The sequence below is a fragment of the Mus caroli genome, chromosome 6 (assembly GCF_900094665.2).
Source record: "Mus caroli chromosome 6, CAROLI_EIJ_v1.1, whole genome shotgun sequence".
NCBI lineage: Eukaryota > Metazoa > Chordata > Mammalia > Rodentia > Muridae > Mus > Mus caroli.
In genome coordinates this window covers 135,750,212-135,774,585 of record NC_034575.1, presented here as the reverse complement: position 1 = coordinate 135,774,585, position 24,374 = coordinate 135,750,212, and the positions used below count along the sequence as shown (strand labels likewise).

General features: G+C 45.1%; 1 protein-coding gene across 2 annotated transcripts in view; it reads right to left on the bottom strand.

The window, feature by feature from the left end:
* The window catches only part of Dera (deoxyribose-phosphate aldolase), a 100,271-nt gene that overhangs the window by 73,016 nt on the left and 2,881 nt on the right, over positions 1–24,374 (bottom strand). For both annotated transcript variants that reach the window (XM_021164759.1, XM_021164758.1), the window contains exons 2-4: positions 4,113–4,210; positions 2,680–2,827; positions 1,508–1,603 (exon numbers count right to left, since the gene is read on the bottom strand). In XM_021164759.1, the coding sequence (XP_021020418.1) occupies positions 1,508–1,603; positions 2,680–2,827; positions 4,113–4,210 (342 nt within the window). The remainder of the gene's footprint in view (positions 1–1,507; positions 1,604–2,679; positions 2,828–4,112; positions 4,211–24,374) is intronic.

Below are 24,374 nucleotides of genomic sequence, written 5' to 3'. Positions count from 1 at the left end.
TACAAAGTGAGTTCCAGGACAGCCAGGGCTATACAGAGAAACCCTGTCTCGAAAAACAAAACAAAAAAAAAAAAAAATATATATATATATATATATATATATATAGTACATCATCTTTCCTTAATGCAATAAGAAGCTGATCTTTATAAGATTTCCCTTTCTTCTTTTTTTTCTTTTCTTCCCTTTTCTTTTCTTCCCTTTCCTTTTCTTTTCAAGACACAGTTTTTCCATGTAACCCAGGCTGGCCTTAAACTAGCAGCAATCCTCCCCTCAGCCTCTAAAGTGCTAGAATTGCATGCATGTCCCACCACACCTGGCTCAGACTGTTTACTGAAAGCACCAGGATCTCCTTGTAGCCTTTTAAAAACTCGAATCTAATACTATCTGTCTCCATGTGTCCATCCGTCCATCTGCCCATCCACAGACACATGTTTTAGGAGGCTTTTTTAACAGTCTGTTTATTTTTCATTTATTCATTTAATATGTGTGTGCGTGTGTGTGTGTGTGTGTGTGTGTGTGTCACACATGAGGTCAGAAGACAACTAGGAGGAGTTGGCTGTCTCCTTCCACTGTGTAGGCTTCAGAGATGCAACTCAGGTAGCCAGCCTTGGCAACAGGCACCTTTACCTCACTAGTGGCCCTTCTGGGTTTTAGGGCCCTGGTTTTCACCCTCGCTTACTCTGTACTTCCTAGGTTTGTTTTTGGTTTTGACATCAGCTAATTCATCACCTTGAGGCTGAATGTGTCATGCTCTGTTTAAAACCGTCCAGAACTGACACCGCCATCAGAATAGAGCCCAGGCCACCAGCCGTTAGCATCCTGCCCAGCCTCCCCTCGCAAGGCTGCCTGTCCACAACTGGACTATCCATTCCCTGCTCTGTTTCTGTGCCTTTCCCTATGCTAGCTTCCATGTCACTATCAATCCCTGCCTTAGCAGATGTCAGCTTCCCCTCCCTTCTCAATGCCCAGTGCACCCATCACCTCTGCTGGGATGATCCTTACTGTGCAGCCCCAGCCTTGGCTGAGGGAAGCATTCTCTGCTCAGTATCATAAGCCACACACATGCGACGGAATGCAGAGACTTGTGTGTGCATGACACAACCAACACCGTGACTATAAATCTGATGGCCATCATAAAAACCAAGACATGGTTCTATACTTTTAGGACTTAATGTGTCAAGGTTTAGAGTTGGTGGTATTTGTCTCTTTGATTTTGAGATCTTACTACATGGCCCAGACTGGCCTCAAACTCAGAAGTCCTCCCCCTGAGCTCCTGAAGAGATAGGGCTCTACATGTGTGACATCATGCTTACTTTAATATCTACATAAATTTACTACATAAACTTAGCACACATTAAAAATCACAAATCAACACAACTAAGCCTATGAAATTAATGCAATCACAGTATAAATTTATGGGGGATAATCCATGCTCAACTGAGCTAAAAAAAAAAAACAAAAAAAAAACTTGAGCTATGTTGAAAAATCACAAGAGTAAAAGTCTTACCTGAGGCCACAGGGATGCTGCAGCCTGCAGCCTTCAGCGCCTTCACAGCGTCGCACACCCGGGCGGGATAAACGCAGACTGCAGCTGTGGTGATGCCTATGTAGGAAGCACAGCAGCCTAGTTTAAGTGGAGCTCGGCTCGCACGCCACACCTTCAGTTATCATTTCTGGGACAACACTGGCAGAGAGCAAATGAGAGGGACAAATGCTTGCCCCACATGGCTGCAGTAAAGGGGAAAAGACAGGTGTTTGTGTTTTGTTGTAGAGCCCTGGGGATGGAAACCGAGGCCTTGAGCACTCAACACCGAGTTACATCTCTGGCTCTAATAAGGTAATGTTCTAGTGTCAACTGGAAAGAAATGTAATAATGCTTTCAAAAGCTATGGAGTTGCTTAGGTCGACTGAGAGCCCACGGACTGTCTGTGATGCCTGCACTGGGCTAGCTCAAAGACTTTCCCTGCAGGCACAGCAGCTGGCACTGCAGAGCCAGGAAGCACATATCTACGCAGAGGATATCTGCCTCCCAAAACTGGCCCGGCAAGTGACTACACCTGTGACCCTGGCAATACCTCCCGGGGCCCCAGGTCTTGGTTTTCTCACTTAGAAAACAGACACTACCTCCACCCCTGCCACCCTACTTGATGCCCCAACCACCACTAGCCTGTCTCCTCCACCTTTCAAGTTTGAAAGCTCAAAACTCAAGGCAGTTTTTCAACAGTTTCTCTTGTGTACACTAAGAGAGTGATAGGAGTTATTTTTGTTTCTTTGTTTGTTTTGATTTGTTTTAAATTCTATTGTAATACACAGTACTTCCCATTTGCATTTTATTTGCAAATGCATTTCTTTGACTTAATCTGTGATGTGCTCATTAAGTGACAAGACCAGCCTTTTCTCTCACAGCTAGGGAATCCAAGCCTGTAATTCAGAGCCACTAGACAGAAATGATCACAAACTGAAGAACTGAGGAAACGCTCCACCAACAACTTCAATTCATAGGTGCAGAACCTGATCTGGAAACAGGGCTTGGTGGCTCTTTAGCTTTGGCCTGTCTGCACACACAGAAGCAGAGGTGTACCAGGGATTACCACAGCACAGCAGCAGGTGACCATCAGCCCCCGAGCTCCAGGGTGAGCTGCGAGCAGGTAAGCCCACGTGCACTGTGCACAGCCTCACCTTTGTCATCCATATTTAAAGCTTTTAAGAGGTCTGCCCGGATTGGATATTTGGCTTTGTAACAGAGTCGTTGAACGTTGGAAAACGTGTCATCGCCAGAAAGCGTGGTAAGATCTATAAACGTGACAGCTTTCAGGAGCCACGCAGCCTAGAAAAGAAGGAAAAGCAAGGGAAATCAAAAAGAAAATTCACCTTGAACCCAGTTAGAGAGGAGAGAAACAAGAGAGAAATGGGAGGGTTCACAGCCAGTGGCAATGCTACGGTAAGGCGCTTTCTGATACAGCGTATAAAAGGAGCTCAAAATTGACCAACGGAGGCCAGCAAGATGGCTCAGCAGGGAAAGGAGCTTGCTGCCAAACCTGAAGACCTGAGTTCTAGCCCCAGAGTACACACAATAAAAGGGGAGAACCAACTCCGACCAGTTCTCCTCTACTTCCGTGTGTGGTCCAGGGTGCACATGGCACACAACACATGCACACACATACATACACACACATGCACACACATGTGGACACACAGAAACAATTTCAATTTTAAATTATTTTTAAAGGAATGGCAATCAAGATGAACATTAGCCAGAATAGAACAAAAGAGCAGACTTGGTCTATTTTTATCAGAAACTCCAACTGAAGCCTCCACTCGCTCCTGCAGTTACTCACGCCTCCAGCTCATCTGTAAAGAGCCAGCCAGTGTGGAACATAAGACACAACATTTGTGAGTTCACCTTCTTTCCAAGGACCCAAGGTGATGCAGTATTTTCTGAAATCTCTAAGTCCCTTGTTTTTTAGTCCAACCCTCATAGTCTCTAACTCACTCTAAAAAAAATTTCCTTTTATCTTTTCAACCAGGATGGGCAGATGGGACATGTCGCTTTAGAGACCTCCGTCACCACGTTCTTTCTCTCTTGTGAAATGAACTCTGAAGTCCTTTTAGGCCTGCACAGCACATCTGTGACTGCAGTACACTAAGGAATGTGCTGACTGGAAGAACGCCACCAAATGTCAGTTTTAGAATTTTGAAAAGTGATCTATGAAAAGAAATAGGTAAACTCTCCTACCTCGGGCCTCAACAGTGGACACACCAGGTATAGGTGTTTACGGCTTGAAAATTAAATAGAAGATAGCCAAAGAAAGCAGTCTAAGAATAATAATAAATGTGTCTCGGAAAGATGCGATTTAATTCGCTCATGAATAAAGATGCCTCAAATTCATTTGCGGTTTGGCCACTCAAGAATGATAAGATTCTTAACTTGTTTGGGTAAATGCGTTATCTTTCTCCAACCCATCATCATCATATATGAATTATTAAAATAAGCTACGGACAGCTGCAATCACTTAAGTCTAGATGCATCTTGAGCGAAATTCAATACTGTGGCCTCGAGGGAAGGGGCGTGCATGGGAGGGTCGGGACAGAATGCTCATGAGGACCCGTACCTGCCATTCCTTCTTCACGCTTCTGCGAGCCTGGATCTGCTGGGCCCGCCTCAGCACGGCCGCGTGATTCACTTGAACTTTGGAGACCCAGCTAAGATCTACAAAGGAAAGAGCGACACCTGTAAGTTTTCAGGGCTCCGCTGTCATTTCTAGTGCAAGGGCAAAGCTTCGTTCATTATCAGTCATCTTTTAAAACACATGGGTTTGGGAGCGGCAGGATGGCTCAGTCAGTAAAGCATCTGCATTGTATGCCTGATAAACCTGACTTCAATCCCTAGAGCCAATATAGTGGTGAGAAGAGCGAAACTATTACAAGTGTTGCCCTTTGGCCTGCGCACACACTGTGACAGACACAAACCTGACCATACACGTACACAAAATGATAATTTGGACAATAACAAATACACAACCTTGTAGAAAGCCTGGTCATCACAAGGTATACTTCATGCAAAATCAAATGCATCTGAAACTACAAGAGGCTGTATTGATTAATTACACACACAAGCACAGCAGTAGGTGTGCCCTCCCTGGCACACACGTCTCCCCTCTGACAGAGAAGACTGGGTAATTGTGAGTGTCTAGTCCAGGAGAGCAAATGATTAATAAATTCTTAAGTGAATTAGTGAATACTTAAAGGCATCTTTGATCACCACCCACTTACCGACAAGATTAATATCTGCTAGATGCTGACAGGAAGCAGCCCATCAAAAGAGAATTTTTCAAAATGTACTACAAATAACAGTGTAGCAGGCATTCAAAACCAGGGAAGAAAAAAAAAAATCCCACCCAAAGCTGCAAGAGATATCTCTCTGGCACTACTGCTTCAGTGCGACCCAAACTGTGTTGTCAATTTTGTTTGAGCCTTGCTATACACAGCCAGTGGACCCCCGTGGAAGGTCAGCGAGCTCTCCGGAAGACACAGCACTTGGATGCGTCTCTACCACAGAATGTGGATGGGATTCCTCAGTAGCGGGAGAACTGCTTCCTGTACATAGTTCAGTGTGAGTCGTGGTCTCCCTCTTGGGAGTCCAGGGTCTGGTGCCCATGACTATCAACTCCACCCAGGGGGCCTCCAGGAAAGCTAGATGTCCATCTGGTGACCTGCTGTAGATGACCTCGTCTCTACATCACTGTCCCTCCCCAGGAACCTCGTGGTCTTTAAAAAGAGTCTTAAAAGACAATCGCCACACAAACTGTCTCTGCCTAACTACTTATTAGAAAGGACCTAAGTGAAGGAGGATTTACTCTGGCACATGGTCACGTGTCTCTGTGTATTTGGAAATAACAGGGTTTCAGGGGGATCTTGTAACAACAACAACAACAAAAAGTGTTCACCTTGTGGTCAAGGAGGAAGCAGAGAAAGTATAACCGAGAAAAGGGACGGCAGCTGTTATAACGGTTCGGAGGGTAAGGATAGGCCTGCTACCAACCCTGACAACCAAAGCTCAATGCCTGGTACACACATGGTAGGAAAGGAGGGTGGATTCTGGAGCTATGTCCTCTGACTTCTATACCTAGCTATGTGGACACACACACCCCCCACAGTCAAAGAAAGGAAGAGAAAAAGTGAGGGAGCACAGCGGGATGCAATGCTGCCAGTGACCCACTTCCTTCAGGGAGACCCACCTGTACCGTTTACTACCTGTCATTAATTCCATCCTATGAATTTTGAGTCCATCAAGGGAATGAATGAGTTCACTCACTCATTCATTCATTCGGTCAGAGACTTTATGATCTACCTCCCTCTGAGATGCCCTCACAGACATGCACACAACGGTTCTTCATCAACCCTTTTACACTAAGACCCACACCTGATGGCCATCACACTCATTACTAACACAATCCTAAAGAATTCACTCATCACAAAGATGAGATCTGGGACCACCAGGACAATTAGTAGGTCTTCATCAAAACTACTCCCCTCCCCTCATTTCCAAATGTGTGGATTCCTACACGTACCAATATTAACAGGGTAGAAACTCAAAGTCTGGGTAAGAACGAGCTATAGGAGCACTATCATTCAATATCACTAAAGTAGGGACCACGTTCGGATGGTGTGTTTTTCATTTCTGATTAAATTATTTTGTCAGCTGAAATCATTTAATAAAGCAGATTTTCAACATTTCCATCCATCTGTTCTGCTCCTTAAAATATCACTTTGTCTTGCTTCTTTGCGAAGCCAACTCGAGAGAAAACAGATGCCTGGGTCAGGCAGCCTCTTACCCCTTATCCCTACCAAAGAGAGAGTGGATTCAAGGCAGAGCCCCGGACAGCAGGATTAAATAGAGACGAGGATGCACACAACTCTTTTAAGACCTAGAAGAACCTAGCTCCACCCAAAGGTAGGGGAGGTTTAAAAGATTAAAATCAAAAATTAAAATCAAAATTAAAAAAATAAAAAACCTGGCCAACTGACCACCACTACAGGTGACTGAGTGCATGGTAAAGACTGTTTTCGGAACAGCAGAACTGATTGACGCACTGGAGCCAAGAGTTGTATAGAATCGTAAGGCTCATGGCCAGAAGCTGAAGCCAGCCAACGCAGGGCTCTTCCCTCAAGGCCCTCACTCCTCTCCACTCCTCAGACCTACAGTTGGTGGGAGCTCTCAAACAAACCTCAAGGGTCCACCAACCAACCCTCTGCTTTCCTCTAGAGAGCCGTTCCTCCGGTTCCCTCCCCCAAACACTGGGCTCCAGTGTCCCTAAACAACCAGCAGTTTCCCAAGTTGGTGTTTTATGCTGTCTCTGGATCTTGTGTCCTGTTTCTTCCTTCTACCTAGAAGGTCCTCCCTTACCTTGTATAAACAATGAACCCCCACCCACAAAGACTCATTTCCGGAACCAAGAACAGAGCTCAGTTGGCCCAAGGCCTTGACTTGACTAGCAGGCAGAAAGCCACATAAACTAGCCACAGTGCATACACTTGTAATTCTAGACCTGGGAGAACAGAAGGGTATAAGGTCATCCTCAGACAAAACAGAAGATTCAAGGCTAGCCTGGGCTACTTGAGACCTGTGTCAAAAAGGAAAAGAAAGAAAAGGGAAGGAGAGAGGACTCAAGGGGAGGGCAGAGGACGGGTGGTCCCTTTCTCTGGGAATCCTTTCTAAGGTTTACAAGTTGCACATTCTTTGTGCTCTGTTCTTCGAGGTGACTTTGCCAGCTGCTTCCAGTCCCACCCCTTCACTTGGAATAACACTGACAATGTTCAACACGTTGTACCTCCAATGGGTCTTTAAAGTCTCAAGCAAAGTACAGGACCCTGGATGGCATTCAAGTAAAAGGAGGACTTCTCCAAGTCCAGAAGCCTTCTTCTCCTATCCTCCCCAGGTCACAAATGACTTTGGATCTGCAGAAGAGAAAAATGACAGGCACCCAGACGGAAACCTGGGCACAGTCTCCTTTTAAAGTTCCCTCCGATGCTCTGCAGCTGAAGTTGGAACCCATGAGGCTGTGCTCACACGCATGATGCTCTTTGCTACAGGTCCCTGTGAAACATCTACTGGAGAATATAACAGAAATTACCTCTCCCCGTACCAGCTTTGGCTGCTAAAAATACCATTAATGGCCATAAAATTACCCAGCCCCATATTTAATCCAGCCACAGAATTTGCCTCTGTGACCTCCCATGGCAATGAATTATATAAGTGACTATCTCGTTTTATTAGCACTTCATTTGCTACTCTTTAATTTCGTCAAATAACCCCTGTTCTCGTATTATAGGGTCTGGGGAAAAGGAAGGACTGATTGGCCTTTGTTACGTCCTTCATAACTTTTAATTTTTCATCCAAGTACCCTTTAGCGTCTCCTTGCCAGGAGAAAAGAGTCTAATACACACACTCTCATCAGGACCATAGGATCTTCTGCTTCGGAGGCCAAGAGGGGTTTCAAGTTCACACGTCTTTGGGGAGAACAGACACGAAACTAATTGGAAGGCAGCACTGCTCCTCAGCTCACGCTCCGGTGAAGAAAACGCCACCGTGTTCCTCAGATTATCTCGCTGGTGACGTTCAGGCCCCTTGGTCGGATATTAATTTGTTCTCAAGTGCATGTCTCTTACTTTTCTTTTTCTGGTTCCAGTCTCAACGAACACAGGGAGGTTCTAGCCTCACTGGCACTTTTATTCTGTTTGTCTGGGGCCCTCACAGGATCCCTAACCCACACGATGTGAAATAACAACCGGACAGGATGAGAAACCTGTCCACTTAGCCTTTGTTCCTAAGAGTCAAAACTGAATCACGATGCTTTGTTTGACACAGCACCCTCCCAAAGTGGAATAAATGAAATATCAAATTTCCCATATTCTTCTAATTCTAACTGTTCCCCCCTAAACCTGCTTCTGGTGCTGTCTCGAGTTTGTTGCTTGCTGACACACACTTGCACATTTTAACGCTAGCTCATGTTCCCAAGCTCCCTTCCTAGCTGGACTCACCCAGCTGTCTGCTATTTTGGTATTGTTTTCAAGTCTAATTTGTATCCTCCCAGGAACCGGCCACACCCTCCCAGCTGTGCAGGTGGTCAACTCAGAAACAGCTCACCAATAAATGCTTGTACCGTCTCTATTCTCACGAGTTAGTGTTGCTATCGGTCTCTGAAACTGGTAAAGTATTTCATGATCATATCTAATCAGTTGACCTTCACCTTGAAAAAGTTCGGCTAGAAACTAAGACACCAGGATGCTACTGCTAACGTCAGACTCAAATTCCACAGTAAATGAGAAGAGCTCACCTTGCCCAGTTGCTATCCCCAAAATACAGAGATCAGTAACTGCCTTGTAAGCCCCATCCTTAGCTGAGGGCAGGTGAGATCCATCAGGAGTCTTCCGCCAAGAGCGTCCCACCTATCAGACTTGGAGGCAGGGGTTCAAGGGCACCTGTGGACTTTCTGGCTCTAGGCAGATCTGCTACTCCTCTGCTGTTAATCTGGTCATAAGGATCCAAATGATGAGAACCCAAACCCCCTACAACCAGGCAGCACAAACCGCTACAACCCAGAGGGACCTTTCTAAGGATACAGGTCTGCAGCTGTTGGCACCTAACCTCAAATTTCTATAGAGCACACTTTCACCTACAGATATCAATCCAAATCTGGTGAGGAATAAATCTGTATTGTATATCCTTCTAATAATCAAACTTAAATGGTTAGTGCCAAGATAAAGGCTGACTTGATCTCCCAGCTCTGCCTCTGTGGCAATCTTGTCTGTCCTCTCCCATGAAGCTGGCATTTCTGGTGTGTTTCGTAACCATACTTAGATGGGTTATAGCACTTTCAGAATATTGTCAAGTAGAAGTTACCCCGGGGTCACATCACAAGGTAACCCCAGCCTGTCAGCATCTTTGAGCTTGACGTGTTCCTCCTCCCTTCCTCATCCTCCAATCGTCCCTGAGACCTCATCCTCCTCTCCATCCCCAGCTATTGCTGCTCTGCCTGTTCAATCATCAGTGGTTAACAGAAGGGTGTTCTGGGCACTGAAAAACCCTGGTGTTCTATTCTGGCATTTTCCATATAGTTGTGGGGTCGGCCATTTCAGATCCAGTTGTTCCCAGGATCCTTAGGACTGCTCCTTCAGTGACCTCCCCAGAGAGAGCAGTAGCATTGGTTATACAGATAGAACCACAGCTCCTAAGCAGAGTGAGGGTTACATAGAGGGCCTGTGAACAGCACCATTTCGCCATTTAGCACAGCAGTTCTCAGCATGAGGGTCACCTAAGACCATCGGAAAACACAGATATTTACAATATCCTAACAGTTTTTACAAGACTCATGACAGTTACTTACAAGGTTCATAACAGTTGCAAGACTACAGTTAGATAGTAGCAATGAAAGTAATCTTGTGGCTGGGGATCACCACAGCACGGGGAACTGCATTAAAGGGTCGCAGACTTAGCGCGTCCAGAGTGCAGGTGCTGTGTAAGAGATGTGAGAAACACATCCTAACAAGGCATCACAAGGGGGCGCCACCCTAAAGAAACACAGGAGAGCCGCGAGGCAGACGTGAGGAAGGCTGGAAAAGCACAATATGAAACAACTTACCTGGGGAAGATCAATGCTTTCGACCAGCATTTCCCCAATTGCTTCCATGGCTTTTACTAGACCTTTCACTTGAAAATATATAATGAAAACTTACCTAGGTGACTGGAACAGAAAGATTACTGTGTTAATGGCTCTCAGCTGAGCAGAGACCGGAAGATCAATCTAGGACAGCAGACAGGAGCCAGTCAACACCAGTGCCCCAAATGAGGACAGGACAGAGATGTATCTCATGTTTAACAGGTGTGAAGGTCTGGGTTCCATCTGAGTAACCCAAAAAACCAGCCATGGTGGCACAAGCCTGGCATCCCAGCACTCGGAGTGTGCAGGCAGACAAGGAGGGTCAAGACTTTAAGGCCTTTCTCTGGTCCTGAGGTATGTGAGACCTTGTCTGTAAATAAATAATAAACTAGAAAAATAGCAGCATTTACCAGCTGGCCAAACAAGATGTCACAGCAGCTGCCCAGGATACCATCACTGCCTCAACAGGAGAAGCAGCACTGACCGCTTGTCCTGGCCTCAGCCCAATCATACAAGAGACACAGGTGTGCTGAGCAGTGTCAAGCAGGACCGGCTGCGGAATATGTAAGCTCGAAGATTGAAGGAGGACCACAATGACTCCTTGCAGACTAAAGGCCATGCCGTTACCATTCATCCGTCTGTAAATCTGCAATCAGTTACCTAAGGCCAGGCTTTCCAATATCGAGTACACACACGCACCCCTACCAGCAGCCTCAAAAAGTGTATTTAATGAAAAATGTAACTGTAAATTTCCATTTCTCAGGAAGATTGATTATCTGTAATTTGCACGTTTTACAAGCATGTACCTCAGAAAGCAAAGGGCTAGCACTGACTACAGAAAGACCTAATGTGTTGAAAAGAAGGTAGCTACTTCAAAACTTGCTGCAAAGACAGCTGCAGTCTAAAGAATTGAACGCATCTTTAGCAGATAATAACTTCTAAGTCCAACCTTCATCAAGATAAGTGACCAATTTAAATATTGCTAATTTTCCAGGGACCAGATAAATAGTTAGAAACAGAATTCCTAAGCCAGTTTGGATTTCCAAACACGTAGGATTTGTTGCTAATGTGGCTTTGCCTTGATGCTGCAGGTTGGTATGCCAGGCTAGTACTCTACCACCTGCCCACAACCCTAGCCTAAATATGCAATCTTCCAACAAATGTGCCCTAGGAAAAATACTTCCCCAAGGTCCTAAATCCATTGAAGCGGCCAGGAAGGATTTTCCATTACTAGGGACGCAGGGACAGACAGATCTCTGTGAGTTTAATGCAACAGATGGAGTTCCAGGCCGGCCAGGGCTATACAGAGAGACTCTTATCTCAGAAAAAGAAGGAAGGAAGGAAGGAAGGAAGGAAGGAAGGAAGGAAGGAAGGAAGGAAGGAAGGAAGGAAGGAGAAGAGAAAAAAAAGGAAAGAAAGAAGGAGTCAGTAGACCACAGAGAAATCCAAATGGATGGATCTGGCACCCTGTTGTGTAAAGATTCAACACTCAGTCCTTTGAAAAGGTCTGACGGATTCTTCTTCAGAGAAAACCTCTGTAACACTTCCCTCTTGATAAAAGAATGCACAATGGAACTTGATGGAGCTCCCTAAGTTACGCCTCTCCCAATGCTATCCACCAGTGTGTACCATTCACGGAGCCGCCTTCTCTGCTGCAGGTTCTGCAAGCTAGTTTACATACTGTAACAGACCTACATAGAATTAATTCTGTGAAATAGCATAACTCCTATTTAAATGCTCCAGAGTAGGGTTAGCAATAATAATAAAGTCTATTTAGGCTTTTTTTTTAAAACCCTAGAAATAACTCAGAAGCATGCTGGTGGAAATTAATGATCACATAATGTCTGTACCAATGGGATATATGGCCACCACACAGCACTGAATAACCTGTCCTGACCACACAGTACCCCATGAAAATCTCATTTCAGGAAAGCCCTATTATTCTTTACCATGAATTCAGGGTAATTCATCACCTCTCTCAGGACCAACCACTTCAAAGTGTAACCTCCATGAAAATATCCTACATAATAGATTATGAATAAGATCTTATGAGGACGTCAGCTCGTAGATCCTAAAATTTGTGACTTCATATTATCTCTGACACCTGATATTTCCAACAAAGAGGTTTTAAATGGCCTATTGGGAATCACTATTCTTTTTAATAGAAATTCACATATTTGCACCTTGAAATCATATCTGTTTAGGTATTTCCCCCAAATTGCTGTTTACAAGTAATCATGGCCTACTTAACTTTAACTGTCAACATTGCCCAGACTATAGTTACCTGAGGAGGGAATCTCAATTAATGGATTTCCCAGACCAGACTGGCTTGTAGGCAGGTCTATGGCAGAGTGTCTGGATTGTTAGTTGATGTAGGAGGGCTCAGTCCACCGTGGGTGGGACCATTCCCTAGGTAGATCATTCTGGGCTATATAAGAAACCTGGTTAAACATGGGCATGAGGGAACCAGCCAGCAGCATTCCTCTATGGTTTCTACTAGAAGTTCCTGCTTGAGTTCTGTCTTAGTCAGGGTTTCTATTCCTGCACAAACATCATGACCAAGAAGCAAGTTGGGGAGGAAAGGGTTTATTCAACTTACACTTTCCACATTGCTGATGATCACCAAAGGGAGTCAGGACTGGAACTCAAGCAGGGCAGGAAGCAGGAGCTGATGCAGAGGCCATGGAGGGATGTTCTTTACTGGCTTGCTCCCCCTGGCTTGCTCAGCTTGCTTTTTTTTTTTTTTTTTTTTTTTTTTTGGCTTTTTGAGGCAGGGTTTCTCTGTGTAGCCTTGGCTGTCCTGGAACTCACACTGTAGACCAGGCTGGCCTCGAACTCAGAAATCTGCCTACCTCTGCCTCCCGAGTGCTGGGATTAAAGGCGTGCGCCACCACGCCCGGCTTGCTTTCTTATAGAACCAAAGACTACCAGCCCAGGGATGGCACCACCCACAATGGTCCCTCTCCCCTTGATCACTAATTGAGAAAATGCCCCACAGCTGGATCTCATGGAGGCTCTTCCCCAACTGAAGCTCCTTTCTCTGTGATAACTCCAGCCTGTGTCAAGTTGACACACAAAACCAGCCAGTACAAGTTCCTACCCTGCTATCCCTCCATGATGAACTACAATCAATAAACCTTTTTCTTCCCAAAGTGGCTGGACAGTGGTGGCACACTCCTCTAATCCCAGCACTTGGGAAGCAGAGGCAGGTGGATCTCTGTGAGTTTGAAGCCAGCCTGGTCTACAGAGCAAGTTCCAGGACAACCAATGATACACAGATAAACCTTGCCTCGAAAAATAAAAACCAAAAAAAAAAAAAAAACAATAATAATCAAATGTTCCATAGACACCTAGACACCAGCTTACCAGTTTCATGTTCTCCTTGAATACCTCGATTGGTGCAAACACACATGCAAACACACACATATACACATAAACATGTATGTACACACAGAGAGACACACGGAAACACATACACACATATATGCATTCACATACATAGAGAAAAGGAAAGAGGCTTGAGAAGAAAAAGGAGGGAATATAGGAATATTACAGGGATAATAGAAAAAGGGTAGATTATTGAATCTACTCTTCAATTTAGAACTATTATTATTCTCAAAATGAGGTTATTTTTGTTTACACTGACATGGATTATTGTATACTAATACATGTTTTAATGTTTTATTGGTACAAATCTTTGTTTATTGATACAAATTTTAAGGTTATTTTTGTTACAACTTATTATGCATACCTATTTTCAACTCTTGTATAAGGTATTGGACCTTTGCAACTCATTTGAAAATGCAAGTTTTAGTTCCAGGCCTTTTAAAGCTATTAAAATCTGTATAGGGTATTTAAGAAATACAAGTTAATAGTCAGACAGTCAAACTTATGGACATGTCAGATACTAGTCTATATCATCACATAAATATACCTCCTAGGTTGAACAGATAATAAATAGCTTAAAACATGCAACTCTTGCTTGTTCAGATATGCTATAAATAGATATGTGGTCTTCAAAAACTCCAGAGACTCACAAAATGTGGCATTTAAAGATTTTTTTATTATTAATTTAAGGTTTTTTAACATTGAGACATGACAGCTCCAGGCAGCACCCCATTTAACTTGTAAAAAGAGATGTGTATCAAAGGTCCCCATTTGGAGACAGCTTCATTTGTATCAAGCTAGCCATCAGGCAAAGAAAATGCCCTAACTTCATCTGCTGGCAGAATGGACAAAACTTGAACATAGGCAAAATCAACTGCCAAGCTATGCCAAGACTGGGTAAGCAAGTCCCTCATAATTCCTGCTTCACAAATATGTCTATCAGATCTGCTGGGGCAGAGCGCTGGGAGACAGATGCTCCAATGGTACAGAGAATATTAAAATATTACAGAGAACATCCTGACGGTCCAGGAGGTCAGCTGTCTCTGCCATTTCTATCACTTTTGGAAGTTGCCTGTCTGCACTTCCTGCATACTCGGGCAATATTTATTCCTTCTCGGGTCTCGGATGTGGTTAAAGACCAGATAGCTATAGACTCACAACTAAGATTAAGTTGTTTAAGATTTAAGAAAATGTTTTTAGGTTAGAAATTTAAGTTATGACAGAAAATGATTTAAATACAAAACACTAAATTCACCAAGATAGGATAGATGATATAATTCTTTATCCAAAGTTACCAAATACAGACAGACTAGACTTTATGGATGTAACTCTTACCTAATACTTTTCATAAATGTTTCATTATGTTCCTACTTTATGTTGCTTCTTATTGTAAGAGAAAGACCTTTTTTATTTAGACAAAATGAGGGAAATGTTTAGGTTGGTCAGGTGCTGCTATTTATTCAAATGCTAAATTCTGTACTCCTAGATCTAGAAGAGGGAATGCTCATGTATACCAGCTTTTGTTTTACAAACCTTGCTCCCCAAGTTAACTGGTCAATAAAAGGCTAAAGCAGTAGAGAGAGAAGACAGGACTTCCTGGGAAGGAGAAAGGGACTCTGAGAAGAAAGACAAAGGCCCTTTCACCAGTACACATCAAAGGAGACAGACATGACCATGTGCCTAGAAGGTATAGCTAGCCGCATGGCTGGATGGGGCTAGATGGTTAGGTTAAGTGGGCTAGTTGAGAGTCTGCCCAGCTAAGGCCTAAGCTTTGAAATATTAAAAGGTCTCTGTGTGATAATTTGGTGAACTAGCTAGTCAAGGAATAACTGCTGCCATAACAGTTTCCAGCTTCAATCAATACATACAGAATATTAATAATCACTTTATATGCACACATAGAAACACATATATGCATTCACACTCATTGACAGACACACATACATGCATGCACACATACACATATGCACACACATACATATATGCATGCACACACATATATGTACACAGAAACATATGCATACATATATGCACACACATACATGCATGCACATATACACACAGACACACACATGTATGCACACATGCATATATATGCATGCACATGTGCATATATAGACCATACACATGCATGCACACACACACATATACATATATGCATGCACACACATGCAGACACACATATATGTACACAGAGACATATGCACACACATATATGCACGCACGCACACATGCATGCACACGTGAACATATATGCATGTACACACATACATATATACACACATATGCATGCAAACACACATATATATGCACACACACACACAGGACACTCATAGGTAGAAGGAGCTAGAACTGTAGACATACCCCTCCAACAGCAGGCAGCCAACAAGTTCTAACATCCCAACTACAAGCAGACAGGGCTTGAATGGATATCATTTCCCAAACAAACAAGCCAGCCCCTGCTGCCTTACTGCAAAGTGACAGTCCAGGCTGCCTGTGAGTGTGTGTTCCTGGACTGAATTAGAGTGGAAATCACCACCTGCTGGGCACTGATTCAAAACACTGTTTCCCAAAGTACCTGATCTCTCTTTAGGAGGAAGTTCTTTGTGACAAGGTGGGCAGGTTTCCCTGGCTCTGTGACAATCATCAAAAACCTTAAAGCACGGTCCCCTCCAAAAGGAAGCCATGCCCACTAAGAAGTCCCCTGCCTTATTGTGACAGTAACTGAAAGGATGGCGGCTCCCTGCTGCCAGCCCCACTGACCTGGTGACCCCCAAGGTGGGGGGGGAACCACATGACCAGCTGAGCTTTGTTCCACTCAGAGAAACCTGCTCCAGTGCGCAGGGCAGGGTTTAGCAGCCAGAGAAACAGAAAGAGAAGCAGTCGGTGGGGGCTGGGGGGGTGGGTGAGGAGCCCTTAAAATTGGGGGTACAGAGAACAGTGGACAGTAAGAACAAGAACGGCATGTTCCACAGACAGCAGGTGGGGTCCCCTCCTCCACATGTTCCCTTCCGTTGACTATGTTAACCTGGACCACAGTGCCACTTTTGCAGCCGTTTAAGGCTTTCTTTAGAGGGTCAGGCTTTCACACTTTTGTGAGAACCAAACACTCTATTACCCTTCCCACACCTTTACCGAGGGAAGAATCCACGATAACAAGAGGCTGTCACATCCAGAAGCAAAACTCCCCAGTTCTCCTGAGGGCCATCCTTGACATCACCTGACATTAAAGTTCTTATTGGCTAGAGATTCAAACAGGGTGACCCATTTGTGTGGCCACAGAATGCCACACACACACACACACACACACACACATTATCCAAGACCTAAATATAAAAATGGTTGAATTTTACAGCAATTTTCTGTTTTCTGGCTTTGAATCCCTATACGAGGGCTAAGGACATGGATAGGTCAGATCGGGTGTTTGCTTCGCATACAACAGGAAGTCCTGGATTCCACCTCAGCATAAGACGAAAGCGGGAGAAAACTTCATCAAAGTGAAGATTTTAAGCTTGACCTCCAAGACCAGTGACGGTTCAGGTCCCTAGGCATTCCGAACTGTGACAGCAAGTCTCAAAGTCAACCCAGAGCCCATGATGGCCTGAGTAGTCCAGAGCCCCTGTGGCATGGAGAGCAGGTGGGAGGAGCCAGGGGTGGGTCCCAATGACTCATAGAAGAAGAGGAAAATCTGGGTATACTAGCCAGGCAGAGGGAGCCAGAGGTACACCAGCCATGGTGAAAGGTAGGGGACGTCACTCGGCTACTGAAGTGCTTTCCTAGCATGCAGGAAGCACAGGCTTGACATCAGAACATATGTGATGCTGAACATGTAAATCCTAGCTCTCAGGAGGCAAGGAGGATGGTCCGAACTTCAAGGTCATTTGCAGCTCCGTACAGAGCTTGAGGTCCATCTGGGATGCATGGGTCCCCGGGCACACACAGAAAGTTGGGTCATGAATGGTACTGTAAGCAGTATTAGTGACACAGAGGCCTAGCGAACAGAGCCCGTCTCCAGGAAGGTAAACTTCATTACCACACACACCACTTCAGCACCAGAGAGTAGAGCACTTCAGGGGATTGGAAGAGACCAGGGTGCCTCCAGGGAGGAGTGGAGATCAGGAGAGTTAATATTTCAGAGGAAATAGAAAAGCAGCCAGAATTTTTGACTGGCAGTGATCACTCATCAAGTTGATGGTGACCTAAGTCAGTCTTCTGGGGTGGAATTACAGATTGAGGACACTGAAGCTCAGACACTCAATTACATGTTCAAGGTTACACACTATCTGCCAGGGCCACTGGATTCCGAAAGCCCAAGTTATAACTAAACGGTTATATACGTAATCACTGGAGTGGGCTGGACAGACAGCTCAGCAGGCAAGCATATGTACTTCTGTTCTAGAGCCGCAGAGCCTGATTCCCTGCACCCATTTCAGAAGACTCAGAACTGCCTCTAACTCCAACTGCACTGGGATCCAGTGACTCTGGTCTCTCTGGGCACCAGGACTTGTGTCACAAACAAACACATTGAAAAAAAAAAAAAAGTTCAAGGAAGATTATATGTGTTACCTGAAATGGAAGGATATTATAGAGGAACCAAGTTCAAAAGACAAACACATTTGAGATGATAAATGCAATCTATTCTATTTGAACAAGGAGTTCATGGAATGAAGCTTTTCCTGGAGTGGATCAAAGTCTTGAAGCCCTCACAACACAGCGATGCCATGTATCACATGCCTGGGAATAGCAGGAAGGGGGCAGGGAGCCCTCAGTACATCTCTAATGGAAGCAAACATTAAGAGGATAAACAGGGCCCTGTCGGGTAGAGGGATGAATACAAAATACAGGCTCTGTGCTCGGATGGCTCCACTGATCAGTGAAGCGCTTGGCTTTGCAAGCTCGAGGCATTGACTCCAGACTCTCAGCTTCCACCTAGAAGACCAAAGCACTGTGGGGCACACATCATCCTAACCAAGGTGAAAGCAGGAGGCTCCCAGGATCTCGCTGACCGCTAGTCTAGCTGAAATGGTGAAGTGGAAAGCAACTAACAGAGACACCCAACACTAAAATTTGAGACATCTAGAGGGAAGGGCAGGGTAGTACAGAGTCTAGTCACATTCAGTCAACGAGAGGGCAAGAGGTGCAAACTGACCGGTCTGGAAAGAAAAGCCAGAGAGACTTGCCACCAGCAGGACAAGAGGAAGGAGGTCTAAAGGACAACCCAAGAATATCAGCCTGCACAGCTGCATGAACGACCACCGAAGAATCACATGGCTCAAAATACAGAACCGGAAGAACCCTCGGAGTCTGAGAGACTGTACACCCATTTCTTTTTTTTTTTTTTAAAGATTTATTTATTTATTATATGTAAGTACACTGTAGCTGTCTTCAGACACTCCAGAAGAGGGTGCCAGATCTCGTTACGGATGGTTGTGAGCCACCATGTGGTTGCTGGGATTTGAACTCTGGACCTTCGGAAGAGCAGTCGGGTGCTCTTACCCACTGAGCCATCTCACCAGCCCCACCCATTTCTTTTGTTTCGAACATAGTTTTTAGAGTAGCTTTCAAAATTTCAAAACCAGCGAGAGGCACAAAGATGCCCCACACGTCCACACAAGCGTAACTTCCTGCGTTATCTACATGTGCCTCAATGGTAGCACATCTGAGACTTGTCTTACAGATCAGGAAAGGACAAGCCAGGGCACAGGAGTCCCTGTTCAAGGTCAAAGCCACCTTTATCCTTACACAGCCCAGCAGAGATTCTCTGATGAATTAGCAGAAGTGTGGCTTCAGTGTGGCTGGTGAAAGTTAAACTGGGAAGGGAACAGTACTAGAGAAGGAAGGGGGTCCTAAGAAGGCAGCACAATAGAGACAGAGTTTCTCTGTGTAGCCCTGGCTGTCCTGGAATTTACTCTGTAGACCAGGCTGGTTTCGAACTCAGATCTGCCTGCCTCTGCTTCCCAAGTGCTTGTATTAAAGGCGTGAGCCACCCCCGCCTCACTGGAGAGATCCACTGTCTTTCTTAAGAGCAGATAAACAAGGGAGAAACTAAGAGTTCCCACAGGGTGTGGTGCTCTTTCGAGGACAAGCGTAATTCCTGTCCTTTCAATCCTCTTTGGTCCAGAGTATCAATCAGAGTTCTAAAAGCACTAGCACTGCTCTTCAGGGCAGCACCACCCAAGGGACACGATGCAATTCTCTGAGCGGTACACTCATATTCTGCACACTGCACGCCACTCTTGAGCAGTGCTATACAGAGCATTTCAAAAAATCATAACAAAATACAGAAAGCCCTGCTAAGCCATAGACACTTTATGTTTTAAATGACTCGTGTGTACATCACTGTGTGCTACTACATTAGTAGGCGTGTGTGTAGCGTGGCTCACCTGTAGAGGGCAGCTGGCTCCCTCCTTCTCCCGTGAGACAGATACTTATTTCTCCCCCCCCCCCCCATGGATTTTTAAGAACAGAGGGTAACTCCCCTGGCTCCACCTCCTACTGTTGGAGTGCTGGGATTACAGACACATGCCTGTGGGATTTTTTTTTTGTTTTGGTTTGGTTTTTTTGGTTTTTCGAGACAGGGTTTCTCTGTGTAGCCCTGGCTGTCCTGGAACTCACTTTGTAGACCAGGGTGGCCTTGAACTCAGAAATCCGCCTGCCTCTGCCTCCTGAGTGCTGGGATTAAAAGTGTGTGTCACCACGTCCGGCTCTGTGGGATTTTTAATATAGATTCCCAGGATTAAAGCCAAGCTTTGAGGCACGGTGGCCAGTGCTGTTAGTCACTGGGCCACTTCTTGATTCGGCTGTGACATCTGAATGAACTGCACACCCACACACACACATACAAACACATCCCGACTCTGAACTATGAGGACAAAAGTGTGACCCGGAGGTGTTCAACCAAAACGCTCACCGGAATCAGGATTCTGATCAGATCATTTCAGTGGTCCTTCTTCCTTTACAGAGCAAACCTGGCATCATTAACTAGTGTCTAAGACAACCCTGGCACCAGCCACGAGGAGTCCTTTTACAGAGCAATTACCAGCAGCTACTCTCTGCCTGGCATTTCTTTGGAGGAGGAAAGCCCGAGTCTACAAAGAGAGCAAGGAGTTGGGAGGTGAGTGGCTCCGAATTTTAAAAACTATGTACGGTTGTTGGCGCAGAGATTAAACATTTATCCTCCTCTTGCGACCACTTTGGTTTCCAGGGAACCGACTGTTTCAGCGAGGCGGCAGAGGAGAGGTACACCCACAGACGCTCGCGACACACACCAAAGTCGACTGAAATTTTTCAAAGTGCCTTTTCATGCCTTTAATTCAAAGATGAACACATTTCAAGGTGACCCAATCCTCAAGCGACAGACAGTGGTTTGAAAGGACCAGAACTCTCCGCTTAAACCATTTCTAGTGACATGTTTCAATAGCATCCTCGAAGGGCTCCGTCTGCTGTCTCATTTAGTAGTCTTTTTTTCCAGGCAGAGGCGTCCCATTTTCAATGAAGGCTTGAAGTTTGTCTTTCCTCCTAATAATTAAAATCCGCAGGGCTTAGGTACTTTTATTAAAAAAAAAAAAAATGTGTTTCGGCGTGACCAACCACAGAGGACCTTTAATTATTTAATTATACAACAAACTCTGATTATTATTTTATAGTTTTCTATTTATCAAAACAGTAATAAAAGATAGCCTCATGTGTAGGCTTATAAACAAAAGATAGCAGACTTCAAAAGCAGAGTAAAAGTGTCCATAAAAGGACACTCAACTCAAAATGCAGAAATGTACAGTCACCATACTGACTGCGTGATCTATACACACAATTAGATAATTCTATCTTCTTCAATACATTAGTCACCTCCACCACAGCAGAATAAGATTACACTAGAATCTGAACACTGAGTTCCTTGTTTTAAAAAAAACATCTTTTTGCTCGATCCCTGTGCACAAACTATCCTGTAAGCGACTACATGAGGAAAGCAGTCCTCCCCTGGACAGGTGGGGCTCCATCTCTTCCTGTCCTCCTGTGGTTCTGAGGTCATTTTTGTCAGGTCTCAGGCAGTTCAAATATCCAGAGCTGATCTCAAGCTGGACAATAGGAGGATTTTTGACAGATAAAAGCCAGCGTTCCTCAGGAGCTGGTGAAACAGGTTTTCTGTGCCACAAAGGAGTCATTTCCCTGACCCCTGGCGGAAGGGACATATGGCTCTTGGCACATCAAAGCCCACACTGGCCGCCAGGCTCCCTCAGTATCACAAGGACCTGTTATACACACAGACACACACACCCGCCACCCCCCTCACCTCCTCCACACTAAACTCTCTCTAGCTCACAGGTTTCGCTCCACACAGCTACTCATCCACCTTAAGATCCAGCTAGGCTCACTGGTCCCTCCCTCCCTTGCTATGCGCTCTCCCTAGGCTCTGCCTCCTGCTCTCTCCTGAGCTCCAGCCCCAGCTCTTGCCCCATCTCCTCTATTCTCTCCGGTTTCCCCAGCCCTGGCCATGTCCAGTCGGCTTTCTTTTCTCTCTGTTCTAGACTCTTCAAAATAAGAACCGTCCCTTAATAATGGAGCAGTCAAGTTGGGGGTTTCCTTACTCTGCCCCCTCAAATACAATTTTGTTCCTTCCTTTGTGGTGGTTTTGCTTCTTTTAGTTGAGACAATGTCTCTTAACTATCCCAGGCTGGCCTCAAAATTGTTAACCCTCTTGCCTCCACCCCTTAGTACTGACATCCAATCACAGCACTGGGACAGCAAGCTCGGCCAACACCTGAGTGACCTTTATTGTCCTAGCTATTCTGGCTGAGAGGCCTGTGCTCTTAGAGTTGGGAACAGGTCAGCTACCCCTGGGATCAGTACCCTGGGGCCACAGAACAAGAGGTATCCCACACAGGACTCTGCACATCTCGGTGCCTATAAAGACTTTTTTTGTAAAATGCACTTTGGCTCCTTTTGCCTTTCTTCCTTGGACAACCGTCCTAAACCACCAAAGAAAAGAGGAAAGGAGGTGAACAAGATGGGCATCTGAGCCACTACATTTGGACAGGGCAGCCTCAAGTCCAGAGTAGGGCATGGAAGCCCAAATAGGTAAGGAGGGCAGCCATGCATACAGCCACCTGGAGTCCACACAGGAAGGGAGAAAGGAGCTTCCCAGGCTCCTAGTCTCACACAAGCTCTTACAAACACAAAAATAAGAGACGACATAGGGGAGCCAGAACCCCTGTTATCACAACTCACTTAATGAGCAGTCTAGGCCAGGCTTCCTATAATCCTAGCCCTTGAGAGGTGGAGGCAGGAGGATTAAGATTCAAGGTTACACTCAACTAAAAGAGTTCTAGGCCAAATTAGAATATGTCAGATCGTTTCAGGGACTGGAGCAGCAGCTTAGTGGTTAAGAGCACTGGTTGCTCTTCCAGAGGACCTGAGTTTCAGTCCCAGTACCCAGATGTCAGTTCACAACTGCATGTAACACCAGTCCCAGGGGAGACAAGGGCACCCATGTGGTACATAAATGTAAATGCAGATAAAACACCCATACACATAAAAATAAATAAAATTAAAATTAAATTAATATTAAAAATTTTTAAAATACTATCTCAGAAACACACATAAATATATATATATATATATATATATATATATATATATAACTTCATAAGTGCACAAAGGTAAAAGATGAATGGATATCCCATTTACAATCTTTTTTAAAAGGACTTTGAATTGGGCTGGTGGAGATGGCTCAGTGGTTAAAAGCACTGCCTGCCCTTGCAGAGGACCCAGGTTCTAGTCCCAGCACCAAGAGCTCACAACGGTCTGAAGCGCCAGCTCCAGGAGAGGTGATGACTTCTTTCAGCTTCCAAGGGTACCAGAATGTACATGGCATACAGACATATATGCAGGTAAACCACCCATATGCATAAAACCAAAAACCAGCCACCTCAGAGCACGATGGAGTTAGACCACAGCAAATGGGGGAAAGACACAGCCACCACCTGTGTAAAAGAAAAGCCAAGTGAACGTCCTGCCCAGGGTGCCTGCTCGCAGGGTTTGGTTTCTCAACACCCTTCTTGCAGAAAGACTGGACTTTGAGCTGCTTTGGCTTCATCCTTGTATTCCTTTGTGCTACACCGAAATTATTCTTTGTTTTGAACACCCTCAACCATAGCTATATATGTACCACTTGTTAATAACAGTGTCTGTTAAACTGTCACAGTTTCTTCACAATTAAGATCTGCTTGAAACTTTTCCCTTAACAGAAACAGACTGACATGAAGCAAGACATTGCGAAAATGTTCCCCAGTACAAAATCCCCACTTTCCAGATACCTCTGACGAGGCACAAATTTGAAATGCAGTTGTTGCGCTGGCTAGCTTTATGCCAACTCAACATTAGCTAGTCATCCGAGAAGGAGGAACTGCAACTGGAGGAAAAAATGCCTACACAAAGATCAGGACAGAGTCAGGCCTGAAGGGCATTTTCTTAATCAGTGACTGATGAGGGAGGTCCCAGCCTACCGTGGGTGGTGCCATCCCTGGGCTGGTGGTCCTGAGTTCTATAAGAAAGCAAGCTGAGCAAGCCAGAAGGCAGCATCCTTTCATTGCTCCTGACTCCTGCCCTAGTTGAGTGCCTGCTCAAGGCTTGCTTCAAAGACGAACAGGGAGAGAAATAAGCCCTTTCTCCCCCAACTTGTTTTTGCTCATAGTGTTTCCTCAGTTATAGAAATCCCAAGACAAAACCACTGTCCACCACCATTACTGTGAGTTGCCTTTAAAAACAGATGTCGAGCCGGACATGGTGACGCACGCCTTTAATCCCAGCACTCGGGAGGCAGAGGCAGGC